This window comes from Aquarana catesbeiana, linkage group LG06 (assembly GCF_042186555.1).
Source record: "Aquarana catesbeiana isolate 2022-GZ linkage group LG06, ASM4218655v1, whole genome shotgun sequence".
Lineage (NCBI taxonomy): Eukaryota > Metazoa > Chordata > Amphibia > Anura > Ranidae > Aquarana > Aquarana catesbeiana.
Window position 1 is genome coordinate 189,936,713 of NC_133329.1, and position 23,716 is coordinate 189,960,428.

At 44.8% G+C, this 23,716-nt stretch overlaps 1 protein-coding gene across 1 annotated transcript in view; it reads left to right on the plus strand.

The window, feature by feature from the left end:
* RSL1D1 (ribosomal L1 domain containing 1) overlaps window positions 1-23,716 on the plus strand; it is a 201,042-nt gene that overhangs the window by 114,412 nt on the left and 62,914 nt on the right. The window contains 3 exon segments of the mRNA XM_073591170.1: window positions 3,515-3,663; window positions 17,990-18,091; window positions 18,194-18,287. Coding sequence (XP_073447271.1) covers window positions 3,515-3,663; window positions 17,990-18,091; window positions 18,194-18,287 — 345 coding nt within the window.

Here is a 23,716-nt window from a genome sequence, read left to right on the forward strand (position 1 = left end):
CGTCAAGTATAAGAAGTAAACCTCAGGGCCAATCCCTGGGACAAAAGAAGTCCTAGGGAGGAAACCTACAAAACAAAATACTAAAGCCTCCTTATGAAGGGGCGCCCCCACTCGCTCGAGTGGGGGGGGGGGGGAGACTTCTGCAGTTCTCAAGGGTCTGGCAGGAAGAGTGTCGAGATAAATGGGTGATTTCCTCCATAGCTCTAGGGTACAAACTAGAGATTCGAGAGTCCCATCTCCTCGTTTTCTCAGATCAAACGTTCCCAAGAATCCAGAGAAAAAGTCTTTCAAGCATTGGACCGTCTTTTGTCTCAAAAAGTGATCATGTTGGTCCACATGGAAGAGCAGGGATTGGGGTTTTATTCAAACCTTTTCACGGTGCCAAAACCAAATGGAGATCTCAGACCCATTCTAGATTTCAAAGATCTAAACTGGTTCCTGAATATCTGCTCTTTTCGCATGGAGTCAATCCGAGCAGTAGTCTCCATCCTACAAGGAGAAGAACTTCTGGCGTCAATCGACATCAAGGATGCATACCCCCATGTGCCTATTTTCCCCGCTCACCAGAAAGATCTACGCTTTGAAGTAGAAAATCTTCATTTTCAGTTTGTAGCTCTGCCTTTTTGGTCTAGCTACTGCACCTAGAGTGTTTACAAAGGCCCTGGCCCCTCCTCTAGCCAGATTAAGGGCCCAAGGTATTACGATTATAGCTTACCTAGACGATCTGCTCTTGATAGACCAGTCGGTAGCCCGCTTAGACCAAAGTATGGTCACCACAGCCAACTACCTGGAATACCTAGGTTGGATTCTCAACCTAGAGAAATCTTCCTTAAAACCATCAAGGAGTTTAGAATACTTGGGTCTGATCATAGATACAGCCCAGAAAAGGGTATTCTTGCCCCAGGCAAAGATCAGCGCCATAAAGGAACTGATTCAGGTGGTCAAAGCAAAAAAGAATCCTATTCGGCTTTGCATGATGTTGGGAAAGATGGGGGCTTCATTCAAGGCCGTTCCTTAAGCTCCCTTTCATTCGAAGCTACTGCAAACCAGTATCCTATTAGTTTGGAACAAGAAGGTCCAAGCTCTAGATTTCCCAATGTGTCTGTCTCCGAAGGTGCTCCGGAGCCTCAGTTGGTGGTTGATAACCAAGAATTTGCAAAAGGGAAGATCCTTCCAGTTACCTAGAAGGTGGTAACAGATGGCAGCCTTTCGGGTTGGGGAGCAGTCCTGGAAGAGGCGACTGTCCAAGGGAAATGGTTCAAATCAGAAATAGCCTTGCCCATCAACATTCTAGAGATTCGGATAGCGCACTTGGCCCTGAGGGCCTGGATGTTCAGGTTACGGAATTGTCCTGTCAGGATCCAATCCGACAATGCCACAGCTGTGGCTTATAGCAGTCACCAAGGGGGCACAAGAAGTCATGCGGCCCAGAGAGAGGTGAATCGTATCCTAACTTGGGCAGAAAACAATGTACCTTGCCTAACGGCAGTCTTCATTCCAGGAATAGAAAATTGGCAGGCAGACTATTTGAGTCGCCAGCAGTTGTTCCCAGGAGAATGGTCCCTTCACCCCGAGATCTTCCTGGCAATATGCCAAAGATGTGGGATCCCGGACATAATTTGTTTGTGCCAGGATTAACAAGATTGACAACTTTGTGTCAAGAACAAGGGTTCCGCTAGCATGTGGAACAGATGCCTTGGTGGTCTCATGGAATCAGTTCTTACTGATTTATGCATTCCCTCCTATTCTGCTGCTTCCACGACTTCTTCGCAGGATCAAGCAGGAAGGGAAGTCTGTGATTCTTGTGGCCCAGAAGATCTTGGTATGCAAAGATCATAAGAATGGCGGTAAGGGACCCTACCACCACATCCAGACCTACACTCGCAAGGGTCGGTATTCCATCCTACCTTTACAAACGCTAAATTTAACGGTTTGGCTATTGAAACCCACATTCTGAATAAGCATGGGCTGTCGGGTTCAGTGGTATCTACCTTGTTTAATGCAAGGAAGCCGGCCTCTAGAATCATATATTGGAGTCTGGGAGGCATATGTTTCCTGGTGTGAATCCAGGTGTTGGCACCCCAGGAAGTATGTCATAGAATCCTTGACTTTCTGCAAATGGGGTTAGAGATTAAGCTGGCCTTGAGTACTACAAGGTCTCGGCCTTATCGGTATTATTTCAATGACCACTTGCTTCGTATTCTTTGGTCCGTAGCTTTATACAGGGGGTAACATGACTTAATCCACCGGTTAGGTCACCCCTGAAACCTTGGGACTTGAATTTTAGTTCTGTCGGCTTTACAGAAACAGCCTTTTGAGCCGATGCTACATATTCCCTTGGTCCTTTTGACAAGGAAACTAGTTTTTCTGGTAGCCATATCTTCTGCAAGAAGGGTATCAGAGTTGGCTGCTCTTTCTTGTAAAGAGCCATATTTATTCACAAGGATAGGGTAGCATTGCGTCCTCATCCTAACTTTCTACCGAAGGTAGTGTCAGGTTTTCATCTAAACCAGGATATTGTTCTGCCTTCGTTTTTTCCAGAACCCTGTTCTACTGAAGAAAAGTCACTACATGATGTGGTGAGAGCAGTCAGTCTACTTGAAGGCGACTGCTCAGATTTGAAAAACGGATATTTTGTTTGTGTTGCTTGAAGGTCCTAAAAAAAGGACAGGCAGCATTAAAATCTACTATTTCTAAATGGATTTGGCAAGTAATTGTTCAAGCTTATGGTTTGAAGAGGAAGATTCCACCCTCTCAAATCAAAGTGCCACTCCACCAGGGCTGTTAGTACTTTGCGGGAAGTGCATCACCAAGCCTCCATGGCTCAAATCTGCAAGGCCACAACTTGGTCTTCAGTCCATACATTTACCAGATTCTATCAGGTGGATGTAAAAAGACATGAGGATGTCGCTTTTGGGCACATTGTACTGCAGGCAGCCGTATAAGTCCTCTGATCTCATGGTGCCCTACTTTTGTTGTCTCCCTCCCCTCAGTTGGCTTTGCTCTAGGTCATCCCACATAGTAATTACTATGGCTCTGTGTCCCGTGATGTACGATTAAAGAAAATAGGATTTTTATAACCGCTTACCTGTAAAATCCTTTTCTTTTGAAGTACATAACGGGACACAGGTCCCTCCCCTCTTTCTAATATTGCTTTGCTACAAAACTGAGATACTCCCAGTAGTGGGAGGGGTTATATAGGGAGGCAACTTCCTGTTCAGGGTGTGCCAGTGTCCAGCACCTGAAGGTGGACTATAACCCACATAGTAATTACTATGGCTCTGTGTCCTGTGATGTTCTCCAAGAAAAGGATTTTTACAGGTAAGCTGTTATAAAAATCCTATTTTTCCATTCTGGAGTTGGTCTGTAAGTATATGATGAAACAGCTATTTCTAAAGAGGACAAAGGGCCTTGCAATGTAGATTATGCACCCTAAGGGGTTTGTTTGTGGTTTTGTGTTTTTGTTTTATCAATGAAACCAAGCTAAACTAACACAAATAACTTCATCTCCCAGGTCATCCCCTTGAAAAAAATGAAAAAAGAATATAAACCATATGAAGCCAAACGACGTTTACTTGGCAGCTTTGACTTGTTTCTTGCTGATGCAAGAATCCGTAGACTTCTGCCATCCCATATTGGTAAACATTTCTACAAGGAGAAGAGGTGAGTGTTTGACACAGATCACATGAATTTTCTTGTTGTAAAGATCTTTTTGCTATAGTTATCAAAATTAGGATAATGTGAGAATACAGGTGAATTTAAAAGTGGCACTTTCATGCTTTATTAGTCATGATTTATTAGATGGCCCTAAACTGCTAGTACATTGTGGAGCACTTACAAAAAGTGGAAGTATGCATGGCAGATTTACCTGGCAGTTTACTCCTGTTCCAATGGCCTTTCTGCTTTGCTTAGCACAAACATGCTGGACTGCTAAAATATTGGTTTTCATAGGCTGTTCTGTGTGTTGTGTGACAGTGATTATGCAGTTCCCGCACCCCTTTTCCCTACCTGCTGTCATGGCTCGAAACACTTGCACAATCCCTGATCCCAGTCTCTTGATGCCTAAAGGATAAGTTCACCTTTTGGGAACATGCTACATGTTTCACGCATTTTTAATGTGGAACATGTAATCTGTTCCCAATGCTGCAGCCACGCTGCCCGTTTTCTCTCAAATTAACTACATAGCACTGTTGTAGTTCACTGATTCTCCTTGTCAGTGTATCAGCACATAGATGCACTGACAGGTCTGCAGGAGACCAGCTGATCGCTGGTGCAATGCTTTTACAGGCTCCAAAAAAATTAAATGCACTTTTTTTGCAGGGGGAAAAAAAAAATTCTGCATTTATTTTTTAATGAACTTATCCTTTTAAATCACCATTTACTTGTAATCTATATATTCATAATCCATTCTGTTGAAATATTTTAGCAACAAAAAGCTGGAATTAGTGGAAGGGTGTGAGAGCACTGCTGCAAGAGGTTTTAGATAATTTGTATACATGCACTTTTTTTTTTTTTTTTTTAGGTTTTATTTATTCCTTGAAGCAGTTAATAGAAGCAGCTTACATGGCTTGCCATCTTATTGAGAGAAACATGCTTTTCACTTTTGTTGTCAAGCAGTAGGAGCCCCAATCAGCCCAAGTCTTAAAAGCTTAACTGAGGTCATTTGATGAACTCTACTTAACTTTTTAAAATGTGGTAGGTTTTAAAAATGATGATCCCCTTTTCTTGGTCATACAGTACAGGGTCTGGGGTCTTTAATCCTGCATTATATGCAGCTACCTTCAAGTCATTGGACACCTGCAAACAAAAACAGGTGTTCAGGCCCCCCCTACATGACATCTCCCATTCCCAGCCAGCCTCAGTTTTTTTTTAGTGTCCTTAGGTGATGAATGTGCTGTCTCTACTAAGAGACGCTTACTACTTTTATGTAGAGGTTATTTGCGCTTGTTTGATCAAGATTCCTGGATGCACCATAGCCACTGTGACTCCTTTCTGCAGCTTCCGGATCGATAGAATCCTCAGCTGAGCCTTAGAGGACTCTAATCATACTCCAACTGAAAAAGATGGGCTAGCCTGTAATTGCTCTTTGAGCATTGAAGATTGCATGGACTTATCACTTTAGCATATGTGTTGAGTTGTGTGCAGGGTGCTAGACTGGTCTAGGGCCATTGTCTGCCAGCAGCGGGGTCATATCTGGGGTCATATCCCTAAAGAGTCCTTCGGGAGTATGTCTATCATGAACAGCAGTTACCAGGCTGTTCCAGAGTGCTTGTTCTTGCAATTTCCTCCAGCCTTCTGTTGCATGGTACCAACTATGCTTGTGCTGCCTCAGTTTTTTTGACTCCACTCTGCGTGTGTACACCATTTCACCATTATCCCTGGTCTCTATAGTGTCTGGCACAGAAGGCTTCATCCTTCCCTCTCTACAGCAGCAAAGGTGGCGAGTACCCCTTGGGGTACTTTATGCACCTTACATCGTGGCAGATCACAAACGCAGTGGCAAGGGGGTTAGATGGCCTTGTTGGCTCGCTCTGCTCATGACTGAAGTGGGATTGATGGATCCCTGTGGAGAAAGTACCCTCCCTTCTGACAGCTGCCCCGAGTGATTTTTTTCTTCCTTTGGGCATTCTGCTAGCACTTTGGCCACACACTGTTCCTCCTACCTACCAAGAGATGCATTTTCTTTCACTGTGCTTTTATAGGTAGGATATGAGTTCTTTTGGAGGCCATAGACAGTAGGGCATCACAGAGGAGCCCTTTTCAGGCTCCCCTCCTGAGTCGCTCCGAGCCGCCATGGCAGTCTACCAGATCTAAACACTGTGGACTAAACAGATGGGCCAAGACCCTTGCTTCATGCTAAAGTATCCCTCTTTTCCCCCAGTCGTCTTCCAGGACAGCCCTTGAGAGATGGAGCTCCTCCCCCGGAAAGCCCTTGAGAGATGGCGCTCCTCCCCCGGGGGGGGGGGGGGGGGGGGGGAGAGGCCTTCCCAGTTAAGACAAAGTAATTTCACAGAAAAAAATTTTCATCCCTATAAGGGAAAACCGAAAAAAAAAGCTGGTCCGGCCAGAAGAGGGGTCAAAAAACAAACTTTCTCTTTAACCCTCCTGACAAAAATCCCAAACCACAGTAATGGTGGGAGGAAGATTGGAGGAATCCCTTCCCCAGTAGGAAACAAACTACTCCCCTGACAAAATTGTTGGAGGTTAATCGTGAGAGGGTATGCCTCGGAATTCAGTAATTATTTGGAAGTGGTAAGATTACTAATTACTAGAGGTTACTAATTACTAGAGGTCGCCCGATATGGGTTTTTCTCTGGCCGATGCCGATATTTAGAAATCAAGGCAGCTGATTTTTTTTTTTTTTTTTTTGGCAGGTGGTACTGGTTGGCAGGTTTCAAACTAAGCCGATAGTGTAACTGTGTGAAACTGACATGTAACTGAATGCAGAGAGAGACCAGCTGTCCAAATTCAGCGGTGATGTTGAAGGTGGGCGGGACGGGTGGGCGGGACCCAGCAGCTATCAAACACCAGCCAATGATTGGGCTGCTTAAAGGGGATGGGCCTCATACACGTAACTGCCCACCCAGATCCCATACCATTGGCTTGTGTTTGATAGCTTCTGGGTCCCGCCCATCCCCGACATCAACGCTGAATTTTGACAGCTCCTCTCTCTGCATTCAATTGCATATGTCAGTTTCACACTCAGCGGCACCGCTCTGCCAATGGAGTGTGTGGAAGGGAGGAGGAACACCTGTGGGTTGACGGGGTACGGTGGTGCGGTCAGTGTTAATCGGTCTAATCTTCAGCCCAGAAAGATTTTACCCCTTCCTGAATTCGCATTTTTTGCGATTTGGCACTGCGTCGCTTTAGCTGAAAATTGCGCGGTCGTGCAACGTTGTACCCAAGCAAAATTTGACGTCCTTCCTCCCCCCCCCCCCCCCCACAAATAGAGCTTTCTTTTGGTGGTATTTGATCGCCTCTGCGGTTATTTGTTGTGCTATAAACAAAAAAGGCCGTCAATTTTGAAAAACAATATTTTTTACTTTTTGCTATAATAAATATGCCCCCCCCCCCCCAAAAAAAAAAATTTTTATCGGGACTGCGACATTATGGTGGACACTTTTGACACTATTTTTGGACCATTGTCATTTATACAGCGAGCAGAGCTACAAATAGCCACTGATTACTGTATACATGACACTGGCAGGGAAGGGGTTAAGTGTGTTCTAGGGGGGATAGGCTCACTACAACATGACAGATCACTGCTCCCGATGACAGGAAGCAATGGATCTCGGTCATGTTGCTAGGCAGAACAGGGAAATGCCTTGTTTACATAGGCATCTCCTCACCACAATCGCAGGCCACTGGCGAACAGTGTTCGCGGGGGCGTACCAGATAGGTGGCAAATTCAAAGGGACGTCCATTTGCCTGCCTGTGGCATTCTGCCGACGTACATCTGTGGGCGGCGGTCGGCAAGTGGTGAAAGGCCAAATATTGGTCGACTTCTACTAATTACCCAACTATCCATGGACCCGGCAAAGGCCCAGGCATTGCTGCAACTCTTAGGGGAAATGGTGGACCAAAAGAACCTAATACCAGTCCCAAAACAGGAAGAAGGAAGGGGATTTTACTCGCACGCATTCTTGGTACAGAAAACTTTTAGGCAAGTACCGCCTGATATTCAACCTAAAGCCGTTGAACGCAGCCATACAGTACAAAAAATGGAGTCAATCTACTGTCAGAAATTTGCTCCAAAGAGATTGGTTTATGGCAAAAAAAGACCCCTTTCTGCACACGTCAATCAGGGAAAACTCCCAAAAATTTCTCAACGTAGCAGTACGAATAGGGGAAGGGTCTACCACTTCCAAAGTCTTGAGCCTTACCCTTCGGCCTCTCCTTGGCACTGAGGTTCTTTACCAAAGGAACAGGAGATTGTACTCTTACAAGAAAAGGTTGATCACATTGGACAACGGATGGCACAGATGCAAACAATTCTCCCAGTCACAATGAGAGAAAAATATCAGTTTTGGATCTCATGACGGCCTCCATCCTGGCAGTCAGATGGGCCAGGTTTCACCAGAGACCACTTCAGCCTTCCTCCTTCAAAATTTGGAGAAAAAAAGGCCTAGAGGTGTACCTTCCAGCCAACACAAAGAAAGCCCTATGGTGGTGGAGAAACCAAGCCAACCTATGAAAAGGTCTGCTGTGGACCTTCCCGATTTCACACTTATTAAATACAGATGCCAGCAGAAAGGGATGGGGTGCCCATTTGGAGGGAAAATGGGCGCAGGGTATCTAGACTCAACTAGAGACAACACTCATCCAACTACAAAGAACTCAAAGCTGTAACCAAAGGAATTGCAGCATTCCAAAATCAACTAAAAGGCCAGCACATACAGATCAGGTCGGACAACATAGCCTCTGTAGCGTACCTAAACAAACAATTGGGGACCAGGAGTCCCATCTTGATAAATATAGCACAGAAAATATTTTCCTGGGCAGAGCAGAATCTGGAATCCCTCTCAGCAATCCACCTCAAGGGAGTGCATAACAACCTAGCCAACTTTTTGAGCAAACCTTCTCACAAGAGGAATGGTCGCTAGATCCAATACTGCTTGCGGAAATCGTATCCAAGTGGGGCCTCCCCAGAGATCGACTTATTTGCCAACAAAACAAACGCCAATCTTCAAAGGTTTTTTTCTCGCTAAACCCAAGAGCTCAGCTGGTGGCAGTCAACGCCCTCCAGAACGCATGGACCTTCAGGCTATGTCACGCCTTCCCACCCCTGTATCTGATTCCAAGAGTCCTTTTCAATTCAGGACAGAATTGACTTTTCCCTAATCTTAATAGCCCCATTTTGGCCAAAGAGGGCATAGTTTTCACTTCTGCTATCATTAGTGGATCGACCACCCTGGATGTTACCTTCCAGTCGTAACCTACAATCCCAGGGCCCAGTCCTGCATCCCAGTCCAACTATGCTAAACTTGGCGGAATGGTATCTGAAACCGAGATCCTGAAGTCTAAGGGTCTATCTAACAGAGTGCTAAAAACTGTTACAAAGTCACAGACCAGTTACAAGAGCCATTTATCTGAAAGTCTGGAGGGAGTTTAACCTCTGGCTAACAGATAAAGATAAGAGAATTTGATTCTCCAACAATTCTAGAATTCCTGCAGGAAGGCATTGGAGGATAGGGTCATTCTCAAGACTGACAAAGCATTTATCCCCAAGGTTGCTTCTACCTTTCATAGAAATCAGGATATAGTGTTACCATCTTTTTGTAATAAACCGTTAAATATCAAGGAGGAGCAACTACATTTGCTGGATGTCATAGGCTATTTGGAAGCTACCAAAAGCTTTAAAACATCCGATTCCCTGAGAAGAGGATAAACAGGGTCTCTGAAGGGTAGACACTCTTCTAAAGGGACATTAGCTAGGTGGATAAAGATGATCATCTCAAAGGGGTACCAAACTTTACACTTGGACCCTCCACAAGGTGTAACTGCACTCTACAAGAGTGTTAGCCACATCCTGGGCGGAAAGAGTCCGCTCTACCCCAGAGCAAATATGTAAGGCTGCCACCTAGTCAAGCATGTCCACGTTCGTTCGACATTATTGATTTAGACATTTTGAGTAGTCAAGATCAAGCATTTGAAAGGAAAGTCCTCCAAGCAGTGGTCGCCCCCCCCCCCCAAATACTTGGGTGAGTACTTGTTCATCCTCTCAAGGGCTGTCCTGGAAGACTACTAGAGGTAAACCAGAGTTAGAATTACCAGTAAAACTCTTTCCAGGAGTCTTCCAGCACAGCACGTTCCCACCCTTTTGTATGTATAAGATTATTTGTATGTACAATTTAACTTTTTCAGCTCTGTCCTTCGGTTCTTAGATAAACTGACCAGATGCCTGAGGGACCGCCTTTTAAAGAGCAGGAGGCAATGTGTTTCCTGTCCGGGGGGCAGGAGCTCCATCTCTCAAGGGCTGTCCTGTAAACCGTTACTGGTAAGTCGAACTCTGGTTTTCAACATCCCTTGGAGTTTTTACTGATGTCCTTAGTATCTGCCAAGCCATTCACAGATGTGTGTTAGCCAGATATTTTCCAGCATGGGCCTCCTCTCCATCAGTATGCGAAGGATCTCTTGGCTATGCAGGCTATCTGCATCATGTGTTCTAGTTAATACACAGAGCTGTCTTTTTTTTTTTTTTTTTCCCCTCACAAAACACATATTATAATTGTATGGTGAACAGTAAAGTATTTTGAGGAGTTGGTGATACACGTGTAAATTTTTTTATTTTTTAATATTGTATACAGTGGGTAAAATAAGTATTGAACATGTCACCATTTTTCTAGGTAAATATATTTCTGAAGGTGCTATTGACATGAAATTTTCACCACATGTCGGAAAAACCCATGCAATCCATACACCGAAAGACACCAAAAAGATTCAGAAATTAAGTTATGTGTAATAAAATGGAATGACGCAGGGAAAAAGTATGAAACACCCTAACTAAAATGTATTTAATACTTTGTACATAATCTTTTTGTTGGTAATGACGGCTTATGGAGAAACTAGTCGCATGCATTGTCTTTTGTAATTTTGGCCCATTCTTCCACAGAGTCTTCAAATCGTGAAGTTTCCGTGGGCTTCTATGAACTTCAGTTCTTTCCATAGATTTTCTATTGGATTCATGTCCCGTGATAGGCTGGGCCATTCCAGCAGCTTGATTTTCTTTCTTTTGAAACCAATTGAGAGTTTCCTTGGCTTTGTGTTTGCGATCATCTTGCTGAAATGTCCACCCTCATGTCATCTTAATTATCCTGGTAGATGGCAGCAATTTTTTTTTTTTTTTTTATCAAGAATGTCTTGGTACGTTTTTTCCATTCATCCATCCTTCAATGATATGAAGTTTGCCAGTACCGTACAGCTGTATATGTTCTTTTAATGTTTTGTGAGGTAAAGACAGCGTTATGTATGCTGCATGTACAACGCTAGTACAAATCGGCGTTGGGGAGAAGAGTACCCTTACGTACTGTGACAACCTTGATTTGTACTAGCGTTGTACATACACAGCACTCTTTACCTCACAAAACCTATATTAAAAAAAAATATACAGCGGGATGGTACTGGCAATCTTCATCTTGCAACAAAAATGTGTTTTAGACTTAAACTTGGAAGCCTGACTGAGAGGGATGCAGAATTTTGTACTACTAAGTCAGTCTCTGGCGGAGGATAGATGCAACATTGGATCAATGCTGCATCCACCCAGGTGAGTATAATTTTTTTTTTTCCTAATTCCCTTTTTCTCAGATTTTACCACGTGGATGTTCATGCAATTTCTGATGCCAATGACAAGTGTGCTGAGTTCTGTAGAGCCTTTAGTTACCTGTTTGTTATGGCACTATTAGCTGTGTTTTGCTCTTTTTGCCCATCCTTCAGTTCAACTGCTTTTGGACATTGCGTGGTTAACCACTTCAATACCAGGCACTTTCGCCCCTTCTTGCCCAGGACAATTTTCAGCTTTCAGCGCTGTCGCACTTTGAATGACAATTATGCGGTCATGCAACACTGTACCCAAACTAAATTTTTATCATTTTCCTCCCTCAAATAGTTTTCTTTTGGTGGTATTTGATCACCTCTGGGGTTTTTATTTTTTGATAAACTAAAGACCAACATTTTTGAAAAAAAAGTTTCATAAAATTGTTTTCCCCACCTTATGCCACATATTTGTGCACCATTAATGCCTAGAGCCTACATGTCCTTGAATATGATTTATTCACTAGTTGCTCCACTACTTTTAGTGAAAAAAACCTGTTAATCGTATTACCCCTATTAGGATGGATAGCAAGATAAAGATATTGTTGTGGAATGTGAGGGGACTAAAAAATTTAAGAGGGCAGCTGTGTTCCAATACATTGGGTGGGTGAAGCCACATATCGTCCTCCAAGAGACCCACCTGGAGGGTAGTAAAATTATATCTATACGCAAACCATGGGTGCAGAGGGCATTTCACTCCACCTATTCCACGTATGCAAGAGGGGTCTCCATACTGATTAGCAAATCAGTTGCTTGTACAATTCACCAGGTGCATACGGATCCGGGTCGATATGTGGCTATTGTAATGGATGTTTCCTATCATAAAATTTTGTGGAACATTTACTTACCCCCCCTTTTCAGGTAAAACTACTGTATGACTTGCTGGTAACATTGGCACCATACCTGCATCTCCCCATGCTACTCATGGGGGATTATAATGCCATCCTGGAACCCGTACTAAACTCATCTAACGTCGCTAGGCCAGCCTTCAGTGGATCTGTGCTCATGGTCATTGGTAGCGGGTTTAACTGAACTATGGAGGTGGGGGCACCCAGACGTCATATCATATTCTCACTTATCTTCCATGCAGAAATCCTCAGCAAGAATTGACCTGGCATTTAGAAATTCTACCATTTTAAAAAAAACTTTGAGTCAGAGTATTTGGCCGGAGGGGCCTCCGACCATAACCCACTTCTGTTTACCCTGGTCTTTCCTTCCAGGGGAGGAAGGGGGGTTGGAGATTAGCCCTGGGTTGGTTACAAGAAGAGCCAGTAACGGCTCAAATCCATTCAGCCATAGACACATTTTGGGCAACTAATGTAGACTCTGCAGCCCCACCCACGGCGTGGGATACATTTAAAGCAGTGACAAGAGGCGAGTGCATATCTGCAATAAAGCCAGGAGAGAACACGATGAGGGTGAACACCTACTAGCCAAAGAGCGGGAGAGTGCTAAAACTCATGCTGACTCTCCTTCAGAGGCTAGCTATGTGTCCCTGCTGGAGAGTAGGAGATCAGTGGCATTGCATTTCACAAATTTAGCCCATACTGAGATGAGGCAGAGGACAGAAAAAATTTTTGCTGAGGGAGACAAGAATGGTAAGCTTTTGGCTAATCTGGCAGCTGACCAAAGGATACCAGTTAGTATCCCGGTAGTAAGGAGGAGAGATGGGTCTTTGGTCACAGATCTAGTGGGAGCTTTGGAGGAATTTGTACGCTTCTATGAGTCCCTGTATTCGCCTATTCCATCCTATAACTCCATTGAGTTGGAGGAGTTACTGCAGAGCCTTTCCATGCCGAAACTAACTGACTCAGATGTTGCCCTTTTGGATGAAGGTATTTCAGTCCTAGAAATTGAGGCAGCTATACTTGCCTTCCCCCCCTGAAAGCCCTGGGTCCAGACAGACTACCCGCTGATTTCTACAAAGCATATAAGTCCCAAATGGCACACAGGCTAAGTCCTACTTTTTTGCGCATTGCTGGGAACAGGGGGCCTTGCCGGCCTCAATGATGGAAGCCGATATGGTTCTCCTCCTGAAACCAGGCAAGGACCCACTTGAATGCTCCTCTTATCGCCCCATAGCGCTGCTCAACATGGATCTGAAGATCCTTGCCAAAGTGCTGGCATCAAGGTTGGCTAGGGTTATCTTGACCCTGGTGGACATTGACCAGACAGGTTTTATGCCCGGCATGTTGACGGACACGAACTTTAGGAGATTATTCACACACTTACAGCTAGACACTGCTGAGTCTCCGGCCAAGGTCATTGTCTCCATAGACATTGAAAAAGCATTTGACTCTGTAGACTGGCTGTATATGCACAAGGTGTTGGAGGCCATGGTGTTTGGTTCTGGATTCTGTCGATGGGTCACGCTACTTTATAGTGCTCCGAGGACGGCAATTCGGCTGGGAATCTTGGTTTCGGATTACTTCACAATAGAAAGGGGAACCAGACAGGGGTGTCCGATCTCCCCTTTTTCTTTTCGCCTTGATGATGGAGGCCATAGCCAGAGCACTTAGACAGTCTGGGAGGGTGGGAACAATTCAAGTAGGGAACATTAAAGAATGTTTAGCACTATATGCTGATGATTTGCTTCTGTTCCTCAAAGACCCAGGGCCTTCTCTCAGAGCTGCTTTATTGATTTTAGACAAGTTTGCCTCTTTCTCGGGTTTGCAACTGAATTGGAGCAAGCCATCAATCCTACCACTAGGCCCCGAGGCGCGGAACCTATTAGATACACTGTCATTACAGTGGGTCTCCTCAATTACTTACCTCGGAGTTAAAATAACTGCCAATGTTCAAGACTATGTCTTTAAACCTACCACTCGTGACTAGACTTCAACAAAAGACTCGGGCATGGAGGAGCCTACCCCTCTCCTTGTTGGGGCGGGTTAGTCTCATAAAAATGAAGTTTCTATCTGTCATACTGTATTTCCTACGTCATTCTCCTCTATGGATACCCAAAAAATTTTTTTAAATGCTGGACGGCATAATAGTCTTTCATATGGTCCCCGCAGTCACCTTGCATAAATATCAAAATTCTCCAAGAGCCGTGGGGACAGGGGGGACTGGCACTACCTGACTGGCAGAAATACTATCTGGCAGGCCAGATGGTGTTTGCTAGGTGATGACGAGGACTCTGCCACGGTTATGGAAGCGGCACACTTGGGGTCCTATGAAAGTTTGAGGCTGGCCCTCTATAGGGGTCCGAAATCCTGCTTGCCCTTAACAGACTCGATAAAAGCGATCATCAGGACATGGGAAACCACCACCATCCTGATGTCATTGAGTTATCTGGGAGTCACGCCATCAGCACCATTGTGGATGAACCCTAATTTCCACCATTTTTACTCCCTCCCTGATCCCATGATATGGGCATGTGGGGGGGGGGGGGGGTCAAGGTATTGAAAGACATAACAAGAGAAGGAGAGCTTTGTACATTTGACCAGTTGAAGGCCAGGCATAATCTGCCCATCTCCTTCTTTCGCTCTTTGCAGCTGCGCCATGCATTTCAGGCGCAGTTCAATGGCCAAAGAATTGAGTATCTGCCATCGGCCCTAGAGACTCTCTTGAATGATAAGGAACTGGTCTAACCTTTATCAACAGTGTACAAATCTCTCTAAAAAAAAAAAAAAAACCACACACCCCTGGGAATAACCAAATACAGGGAGCGGTGGGAGAAGGAAATCAGATATACAAGGGGAGGACATGTGAGATCACCCCTTTAAATATCTAGTGTCTGCAAGGGACTGCCTAATTCATTTCAAATTCCTCCATCACATTTATTTTACACCTACCAGGTTATCCCGCAAATATCCATCGGTCAGTGCTGGAGATGCTCACTCCCCAGCTGACTCGGAACATGTCTTCTGGAGTTGCATTCCGATCCAATCCTTCTGGTCTGGTATTACAGAATGCCTTTCGGAACTACTCAGCATCCAGGTCTTAATGACACCTAGAGTCTGCCTAATAGGATTGGTGGAGGAGGTAGTTCCATCCATCCCGTGCGCATCACACTCTATTGAATATTAGGCTGTTCTATGGTAGGAAGGCTATACTATTGAATTGTAAGAAATCATCTGCACCCACTCTATCGTATTGGAAAGGACTGGTTAACTCAGTCATACATCTTTTACAAAGCAACTTACAGGTCCAGAGGCTGTGAAAAAAAGTTTAAAAAGGAATGGCAGGCTTGGCTCGACTCTTCAGACACAGTAGGCTAAATATGTTGGTGGATGTAGGCATATGAGAGTAAGTGAAATATTGAGATGGTAAAACTTATGCTTAATAAATGAAATCCCCATCAAGAGGCATGTAAAAGTGTCCTTATTTGTATAGGCAGGTAGTTATCTGCTATGAGGAGGACATGGTACGGAGGTCACTGATCCTAAGGTGCACATCTCTACAATGGCGAATATTGGCAATTGGTCAGGTAGGAATTTGGGGGAAGGGAGTTAGATCGAACTATGTTCTGTTTTGATGGCCCTGCGTGGCTGAAACCGGGATGGCACGTTGCCTACCGGGGTTGTATTTCATGGTCTTGTATGTACTGTTTTGTACTGCTAAAAACGTAAAAAATTTTTAATAAAATTGTTTTCCCCTTCACTGATGGGCAATGAGGCGGCGGCGGCACTGATGAGGCACTGATATATAGAATTGATGGACACCAATATGTGGCACTGGCAGGCGGCACTGATGGACACTGGCAGGCACATCTAAAGGGGCTGTGCTGATTATCAGCACAGACCCCCCTCTGACAGGGAGAGCCACCAATCGGCTCTCCCGAGGAATGCAGTTTACCGGCACTTCCTGGTTCACGCGATGATCAGCTGTGATTGGTCACAGCTAATCATGTGGTAAGAAACTAAAATATATCTGAGGTCAAGAGGCTTGAATAAACCATGTATAGATTATATATACCAAGTCAGGTGATGACTGCGATTCAGCCCCGGCAAACTACAGCAAAAAGTATTCCAAAAGGGGGGACAGAAAAGGATAGGGCTAACCGAATTGCAGTAAACACCAATTTACTTGTATCAAAATATAATTTATTTGTATATAAAAAACACACATGAGAGTAAATGGATGAGACCAATAAGACTCGCCCTGGCTCCAGTTGGTGACAAGCCACAGTGGGCTAGTCAAGAACAACTACAGATAAGGGGAACAAGTGACACAAATGACAAAACAAATATATACAAAAACGTCCGGACGCCAGGTAAATTGGTGTCAGCCCACCCCACCACTAGGGAATAGCAATAGCCAGCACTTTCTGAATTGAGGGTAGACAAACACCAACCCCCCTGGGGGCTCGAGCCTGCGGAGGAAAAAGGGGCGGAAATGGAAGGAGAGGGATCAAACAAAAATCCTGTAATGGTTGTGTGGTCATAGTTCTGTAATAAAGCCGGTTAAAGCAAATAGTTTCCCAAAACAGCTGAAAAGTCCAGGGGGAAAGGATCCATCAAAGCGTGCAAATTCCTATGCAGGGATAAGGATATACATCCTGCATGAAAAGAAACTGGCTGGGTAAGTCCCCACTGGAAAGAGGCAAGAGGCCAAAGGCAATACGTTACTGCTCCCGATGATTGATAGATAATACCATCAGTCCATGAGGAGTGTTTTCCTTGAGTAGTAATCCTTTATATGGTTATTGATCTAAGTGGGTAGATCGCCGGGGGGGGGGGGGGCGGCGGTTGCCTGGAAAAGTGCTGTGTTGCAAAGCCAATCGGCTAATACTTCCGAGCTAATCCCACAAGGTTCCGGACCTGCCAAATTATCTCCTTCCATTTGCCATAGACCGTCAGTTGTGACCCTTCCCTCAATGCACGGGCTCACAAGCGCCACGCAGGATGTTGCCGTAGCGTGGTGTCCGGGCGGAAGTGACGTCCTCTGACAGAGGCTCCTTATCACGATCGGAGATGCGGCGTGTTAGACTGACACACCGCGATCGCCGTGAGCCTGCATGTTATCCTGTTGGATGTCATATGACTCCCAGTCAGCATAATAGAACCACTTCCCGGCCGTCAATCTGCTATAGGCTGGGCTGGAATTGGTTAAAGACTACAGAACTTGTGTCCCAAACAGACTAAAAAAAAAATGTTTGACTTTCTGATAGAATCCACTTGGAGTACAGGACACAGGTCCCTCACCTCTATTCTTTGATTCCCCTATTGCTTGCTACAAAATTGAGGCTTGCTGGGAGAGGAATTAAATGGAGGGGGATGTCCCAGCAGCCTTTTTTTGGACCAGTGTCCAGTTTCTGAAAGGTAGCTGCATATATTACCCATTGTTAAAGACTAAAAATGCTGTCTCCTGTACTGTGTCCCAGGAAATAGATTTTACTGTTATGTCAAAAATCCTATTTTACAATGCACTGCATATCCCCAGAACACATACTATAATGAATTGGTTGGTGTACAGATGAGAGCAGGAAGGCTTTGCTTGTCTATGAGCAGAATTTTCTGACTACTTCCTGGCTGCCCTGCTCCATGGATAGGCACTGTTCAATATCAGTTTTATTGATTTGCAGGCAACTATAGCACTCATTCCTAAGGGGTGGATTTCTGTTTTTAGTTTATTTGAGCGTAGCCCAGTTTTTTTTTTATTCCTGTTTTCTGCAGATTTATTTTTCTTTGTACAATGCAATATTCAAAATTAAACATTCTCCGTTTTTCTGCAGAGAGCCTCAATCTGTGAATTTGAAGGCTAAACACTTGGCTTCTGAGCTCAACCGGTTCATCCAGGGAACGCAACTTCATATCAACAACAGAGGGTGCTGCTAGTGAGTGTTTTACAAGCAGAATTTAAAGTTTTAGCCATGCTGCTAAAAATGTTGATGCAGTTTACTAATTTATTTATTTTTGTTGTCTTTGGTATTTTTCAGTACAATACGTATGGGTCACACAGGAATGAAAGTGGAAGATATTGTTGAAAATACTCTAGCTGTAGCCAAAGTACTAGATGAGAAGTTGCCAATGGTACCCCATATGTTTCTTTCTTTTAATTTTTTGTATTGTAATTCCACAGTACATAGTATTTGGCAGTACAGAGCCTTTCCAATTACAAATGATGTACGGAAGATAAATGCTATTCGTAAACACTAAGGTTCTGGTCACACCTAGGTGTTTTGTTTTCAGGCAGAAAGTCACTTTTTTCCCTAACGTCTTTCAGGACAGCACCTGAGAGAGTGGCCCCACCCACTTGTCAGGAAACACACCTCCACCAAACTTTAAAAGGAGGCTCCTTCCCACATATTGTCAGTTTTTGTGTTTCTTGCAGGGGGAACACTCAGTGGGGAGTTAGGAGCTCTCAAGGTGCTGTCCTGAGAGGCCAGGCTCCCTGCTTTACCATTATTTTTTTTTTCTTCCCTTCCCTCAGAGCCAGTTCCTCCCATTTTCACAGGTGGATGCGGAATCTGTTGGATGGACTCCTACTCCATCGTCAGTGCTCGGAGAGAGCAGGACTGCCCCAGGGAGTCGCCTCTCCCAGGCAGAAGGCTACGGAAAGTTTTTTTTTTTTTTTTTCCTCTGATGCCATCGCCATCTTGGGAAGGGCAGTCAGAGGACTGCATCTACAGGTGCAGGGCCTCATTTCCGCCGGAAAGTGCAGGGGGAGGAATAGGTCTGGTGCCTATATTTTCCAGCAGAGGTGCTAATGGAGTCCGGAACCGGCGTTTTTTGCCACATGCATCATGCTGCAGCACCAGCATGGATTCGGGAACCACAGCAAGTGGGGCCGGCACCAGCAAGGCCCAGGTAAGGAGCAGACAGGTGTTCTGCTCTGTTTTTACTTCTCTCTCTCTCTCTCTCTCTCTCTCTCTCTCTCTCTCTCTCTCTCCTCCCCCCCCCCTCTTGTTCTTAGTGGGATTTGAGTGTTTCCCCCGGTGGTGGGGCCTGTCTGGGCACATGAGGCTTGTGTTTTTCTCTCTCTGCACCTGTGGCGAGCATCTTGAATGAATTGTTTTTTTCTTTTTTCCCTTATCACGGCACGCCAAGAGCTCTGACCTGGGAATTAAAAAGAAATGCCCTTCATGCAAAACAAAATTACCTGAAGGCTGGAAAAAGACTGTCAAACATGCATTGACTCTTTAGTGAAGGGAGAGGCTTCTTCTGCATGCAGTGATTTGCTTGCATCTGTCAAATAGGAGTTGGATGCCACCATTCAACCCTTTCGATCTTCGCTTACAAATCCATCCTCAAGTCAGCCGACTACCTCACAATCCTCTCGGAGCTTACTGTTAGTCCCGGCTGTGGAGACAGAAGTAGGTCCTCTGAACCAGCAAGGGCTTTCTCCCTCACATTCTAAGGAAGAGTCAGATGCATATGAGGTGGAGAATACACCTTCCAAATACAAATTGTCTTTGGAGCAAGTAAACGGCCTCTTAAGTGCCATTTATGCTACTTTGGGCCTAGAGGAAGAGCGAAAGGAATTGTCTTTGCATGACAGGATATATGCAGTGCTCAGCGAGCCCAAAAATCATACGCTTCTGGTCCGCACAGGAATTTTTGAGGCAATTAAAGAATGGGCAGATCCAGAAAGCCTTTCTTCCCAAGGGCCCATAAGAGAAGGTTCCCTTTCATTGAAGGCCCAGCAGCTCTTTGGAATAAAGTTCCAAAACTTGATGCAACCTTTTCTCAGGTCTCAAGATCAACCGATCTAGCATTTGAGGACATGGGGATTTTAAAAGACCCCATGGATAAAAAGATGGATCAAGAACTGAAGAGGGCTTGGCAATCCATCATGGGCAACCTCAAGCCAGCAATGGCAACTACTTGCGTCTCTAGGAATATAGAGTATTGGGTGAAACAGCTTAAAGCTCACATAATAGCTGATTCTCCTAAGCAAGAAATTCTGGATTCCTTTTCAACTTTGTCAGCAGCTGTAGCCTATGTCTCAGATGCATCAGCTGATCTATCAGGATGACAGCAGAAACCGCAGCCCTAACTCAGTCAGAATGGCGCTGTGGTTAAAGACCTGGCTAGGGGATGCGGCATCTAAAAACAAGCTTTGCGGAGTCCCATTCCTAGGGGATTTATTGTTCGGCCCCGATTTGGATTCAGTTCTTGACAGAACTGCAGATAAAAAGAAGTCCTTTCCTGTCAAGAAGAAGAAACAGCCAGTCAAACGTTTTTTTCGTTCTCAAAGGGCTCAGGAACAAAGCAAACCTCCAAGAGAAAAAGAAAAATTGGTCAGGGCAGAGGGGAAAAGGCAAAGGAAATGTCCTTTTTCCATCCTCCTGCGTCAACCAACAAGACGCAATGACAGCCGTTTACAAGTGGGGGGAAGACTTCAGTTTTCTCCCCTATTGGGCAAGCATGACGGAAAACCAGTATATTTTGTGCATGCTGGCACAAGGCTACAAAATAGAATTTTCGGATCGCCCCCAGAAAGGTGCTTTATTACAAACCTACCAAGAGATGCAACAAAGGCCCTAGCTATGAAGAACCTGTTAAAGGATCTGATAAAACAAGGGGTTGTGACTCAGGTTCCTCTGGGGGAGCATTATATTCCCATATATTCCTGATAAAGAAGACATCCGGAAGTTTTCGATTAATCCTAAACTTGAAACCGCTAAACAGATCAGTCCCATACAAGAGGTTTTGTATGGACTCTATCTTCACGGTCAGAAACCTATTGACAAGAGTGCTTCATGTCATCGATCAACCTTCGAGATGCCTATCTGCGCATACCTATATCCCTTCAGTCTCTCAGATTCCTAAGGATGGCAGTTAAACATGGGGAACAAGGTGCTGCACCTACAATTCAAGGCCCTCTCCTTCAGCCTTTCTTCTGCCCCGCGAGTATTTACAAAGGTGATGGCAGAAGCTCTCGCACCTCTCCGCCTGCAGGGGGTTGCAGTAATCCCGTACCTGGACGACCTGCTCTTGTTTGCCCCTTCCAGGGAGAAATTGTTAGAAGACCTGGGAAAAGCCCGCAGTCATTTAGAAGCCTTAGGTTGGATTGTGAGTGTTCAGAAGTCAAACTTCAATCCAGCCCAAGAAGTGCAATTTCTGGGTTATCAAATCAGTTCAGTGTAACAGTTTTTCTCCCAGAAGAGGGAAAAAAAAAAATCAAAGTCCAAAATGTCATAGCTTTGCTACATACAAATCGTGAATAGTCAGACGGGTTATGTCAGTCCTAGGAACCTTAACCTCGACTATGCCAGCCATTCAATGGGCAAAGTTACATTTCAGACCTCTTTAGAGTTTTCTCCTAAAAGCATGGAACCACAGGACAATCTCTGGAGGCAAAGGTAAAAGTTCCCACCAGAGTCAAGCGATCGCTTTGGTGGTAGAGAGATCAGGCAATTCTGTCAAAAGGCCTACTGTTGTCTTAACCAATAGAAAAAGTGGTAACGATGGATGCCAGTGTGTGGGGATGGGGGGTGCACCTGGATCAGAACTTTGCACAAGGAGAATGGTCCCGGTCCGAAGCAGAGAGGTCCTCAAATTGAAGGGAACTAAGAGCAGTCGCCTTAGCATTGGATGCCTTCTCTCCAATCCTCCAAGGTTTCCATGTCCAGGTTCTCTCAGACAATTCCTCTATCAGACAATGCCACTACCATAGCCTACCTGAACAAGCAGGGGGGCAAAAGAAGCAAAACTCTTCAGCATTAAAGATCCTAGGATGGGCAGAAAATTATTTGCTGTCCTTATCAGCATTCCACCTCAAAGGCACTCTAAACGTATTGGCAGATTTTCTGAGCAGAAGACAGATTCAAGAGGCAGAATAGAGCTTGGATCCAGAAGTTTTTGCAATGATCACCAGGGCCTGGGGCCAGCCACAAGTGGACCTGTTTGCGTCAGAAGAAAACGTGCAGCTCCCGGTTTTCTATTCCATTCACAGAAGCGACAGTTCTTAGGGGATAGATGCTTTGACGCAGCCTTGGAACTTTCAGCTGGGTTACGCCTTTCCCACGTTCCAGCTAATCCTGTTAGTACTGAGGAAAATACAGAGGGAGAAAGTGTCAGTAATTCTGAATACTCCATTTTTGCTAAAAAGAGCAAGGTTTACCACCGTTCTGCAGATGGCAGTCAACAAACCATCTTGGCAGCTGCCTCTCCGACAAGATTTGTTTTTGATGGGTCTGATACGTCACCCGGATGTGGCCAGACTAAGCCTCACCGCTTGGTATCTGAGGAGCAGTTGTCAAGAGACAAAGGTCTGTCGGAGCCCTTAGTAACCACTTTACTTTCCAGTAGGAAGACAGTAACCAGAAAGATTTACGCTAAATATTGGAAAGTCTACAACTCCTGGCGTCATTCGACAAATGGAACGGTAGAAAATTTGGTGTCCGTTTTGGAATTCCTTCAAAATGGCGCAGACAAAGGCCTTTCAGTCAGCACACTTAAAGTGCAAGTGGCCGCGTTGGGAGTTTTTCTGGAGAGACCAGTCTCATCTGAGCCCTTGGTCACAAGATTTTTTTAAGGCACTTACTAGATCCAGACCAGCTCCAGCTAAGCATTTTCTCAAATGGGATCTATTAGTGGTCCTACAAGCCCTCTCAAAGGAACCTTTTGAACCCCTACAAGCAGTATCCCTGAAGAATCTAACCTTTTGAGACTTTATTTTTAGTTGCAATAACTTCGGCAAGGAGAATTGGTGAGCTGCACGCCCTATCAGTTACCCTTTTTTTTTATCCATCTACACAGATAGGATTATACTCAAGACAGATCCGGGGTTTTAACAAAGGTAGCGTCAGCTCACAACAGGTCGCAGGAGATCACCCTTTTTGCTCAAACCCTTCAGGGGAAAGAGGCAATTCCACAATTTAAATGTAAGAAGAACTTTTACATTACCTTGAGGTAACAAAGGATTTTTGATCTTTGGACTCTTTGCTTGAAAAAAAAAAAAAAAAAAGGGCCGCCAAGCTTCTAAGGGGTCAGTAGTTGGCTTAAATCCGCTATTCTTGCAGCTTACTCTGTCGGCTATCTCCCCCACTGGGAATTAAACAACATTCTACCAGAGCTCAAGCCACTACATGGGCAGAAAAAGTTGTTGCCACTCCAGATCAAATTTGTAAGGCGGCTATGTGGTCAAGTTACCTAATGTTTGTCAGTCATTAAAGACTGAATCTTCTGTCAGCAAGTGATCAGGCTTTTTGGCAGAAAGGTCCTGCAGGCTGTGGTCCCTCCCTAATGGGTAAGTCTTTTATCCTCTTAGGTGTTGTCCTGAAAGACGTTAAGGAAAAGTTTGTTAGACTTACCGGTAACTTGTTTTCCAGGAGTCTTTCAGGACAGCAGCAACCCACCCTTATTTGATTTTTATGCTGTGACTAACCATATGATTGTGTTCCAGCTTGGGCTGGAGGTTCTCTAATACTACTATGACTACTACTACTGACAATATGTGGGAAGGAGTCTACTTTTTAAAGTTTGGAGGTGTATTTCCTGACAAGTGGGTGGAG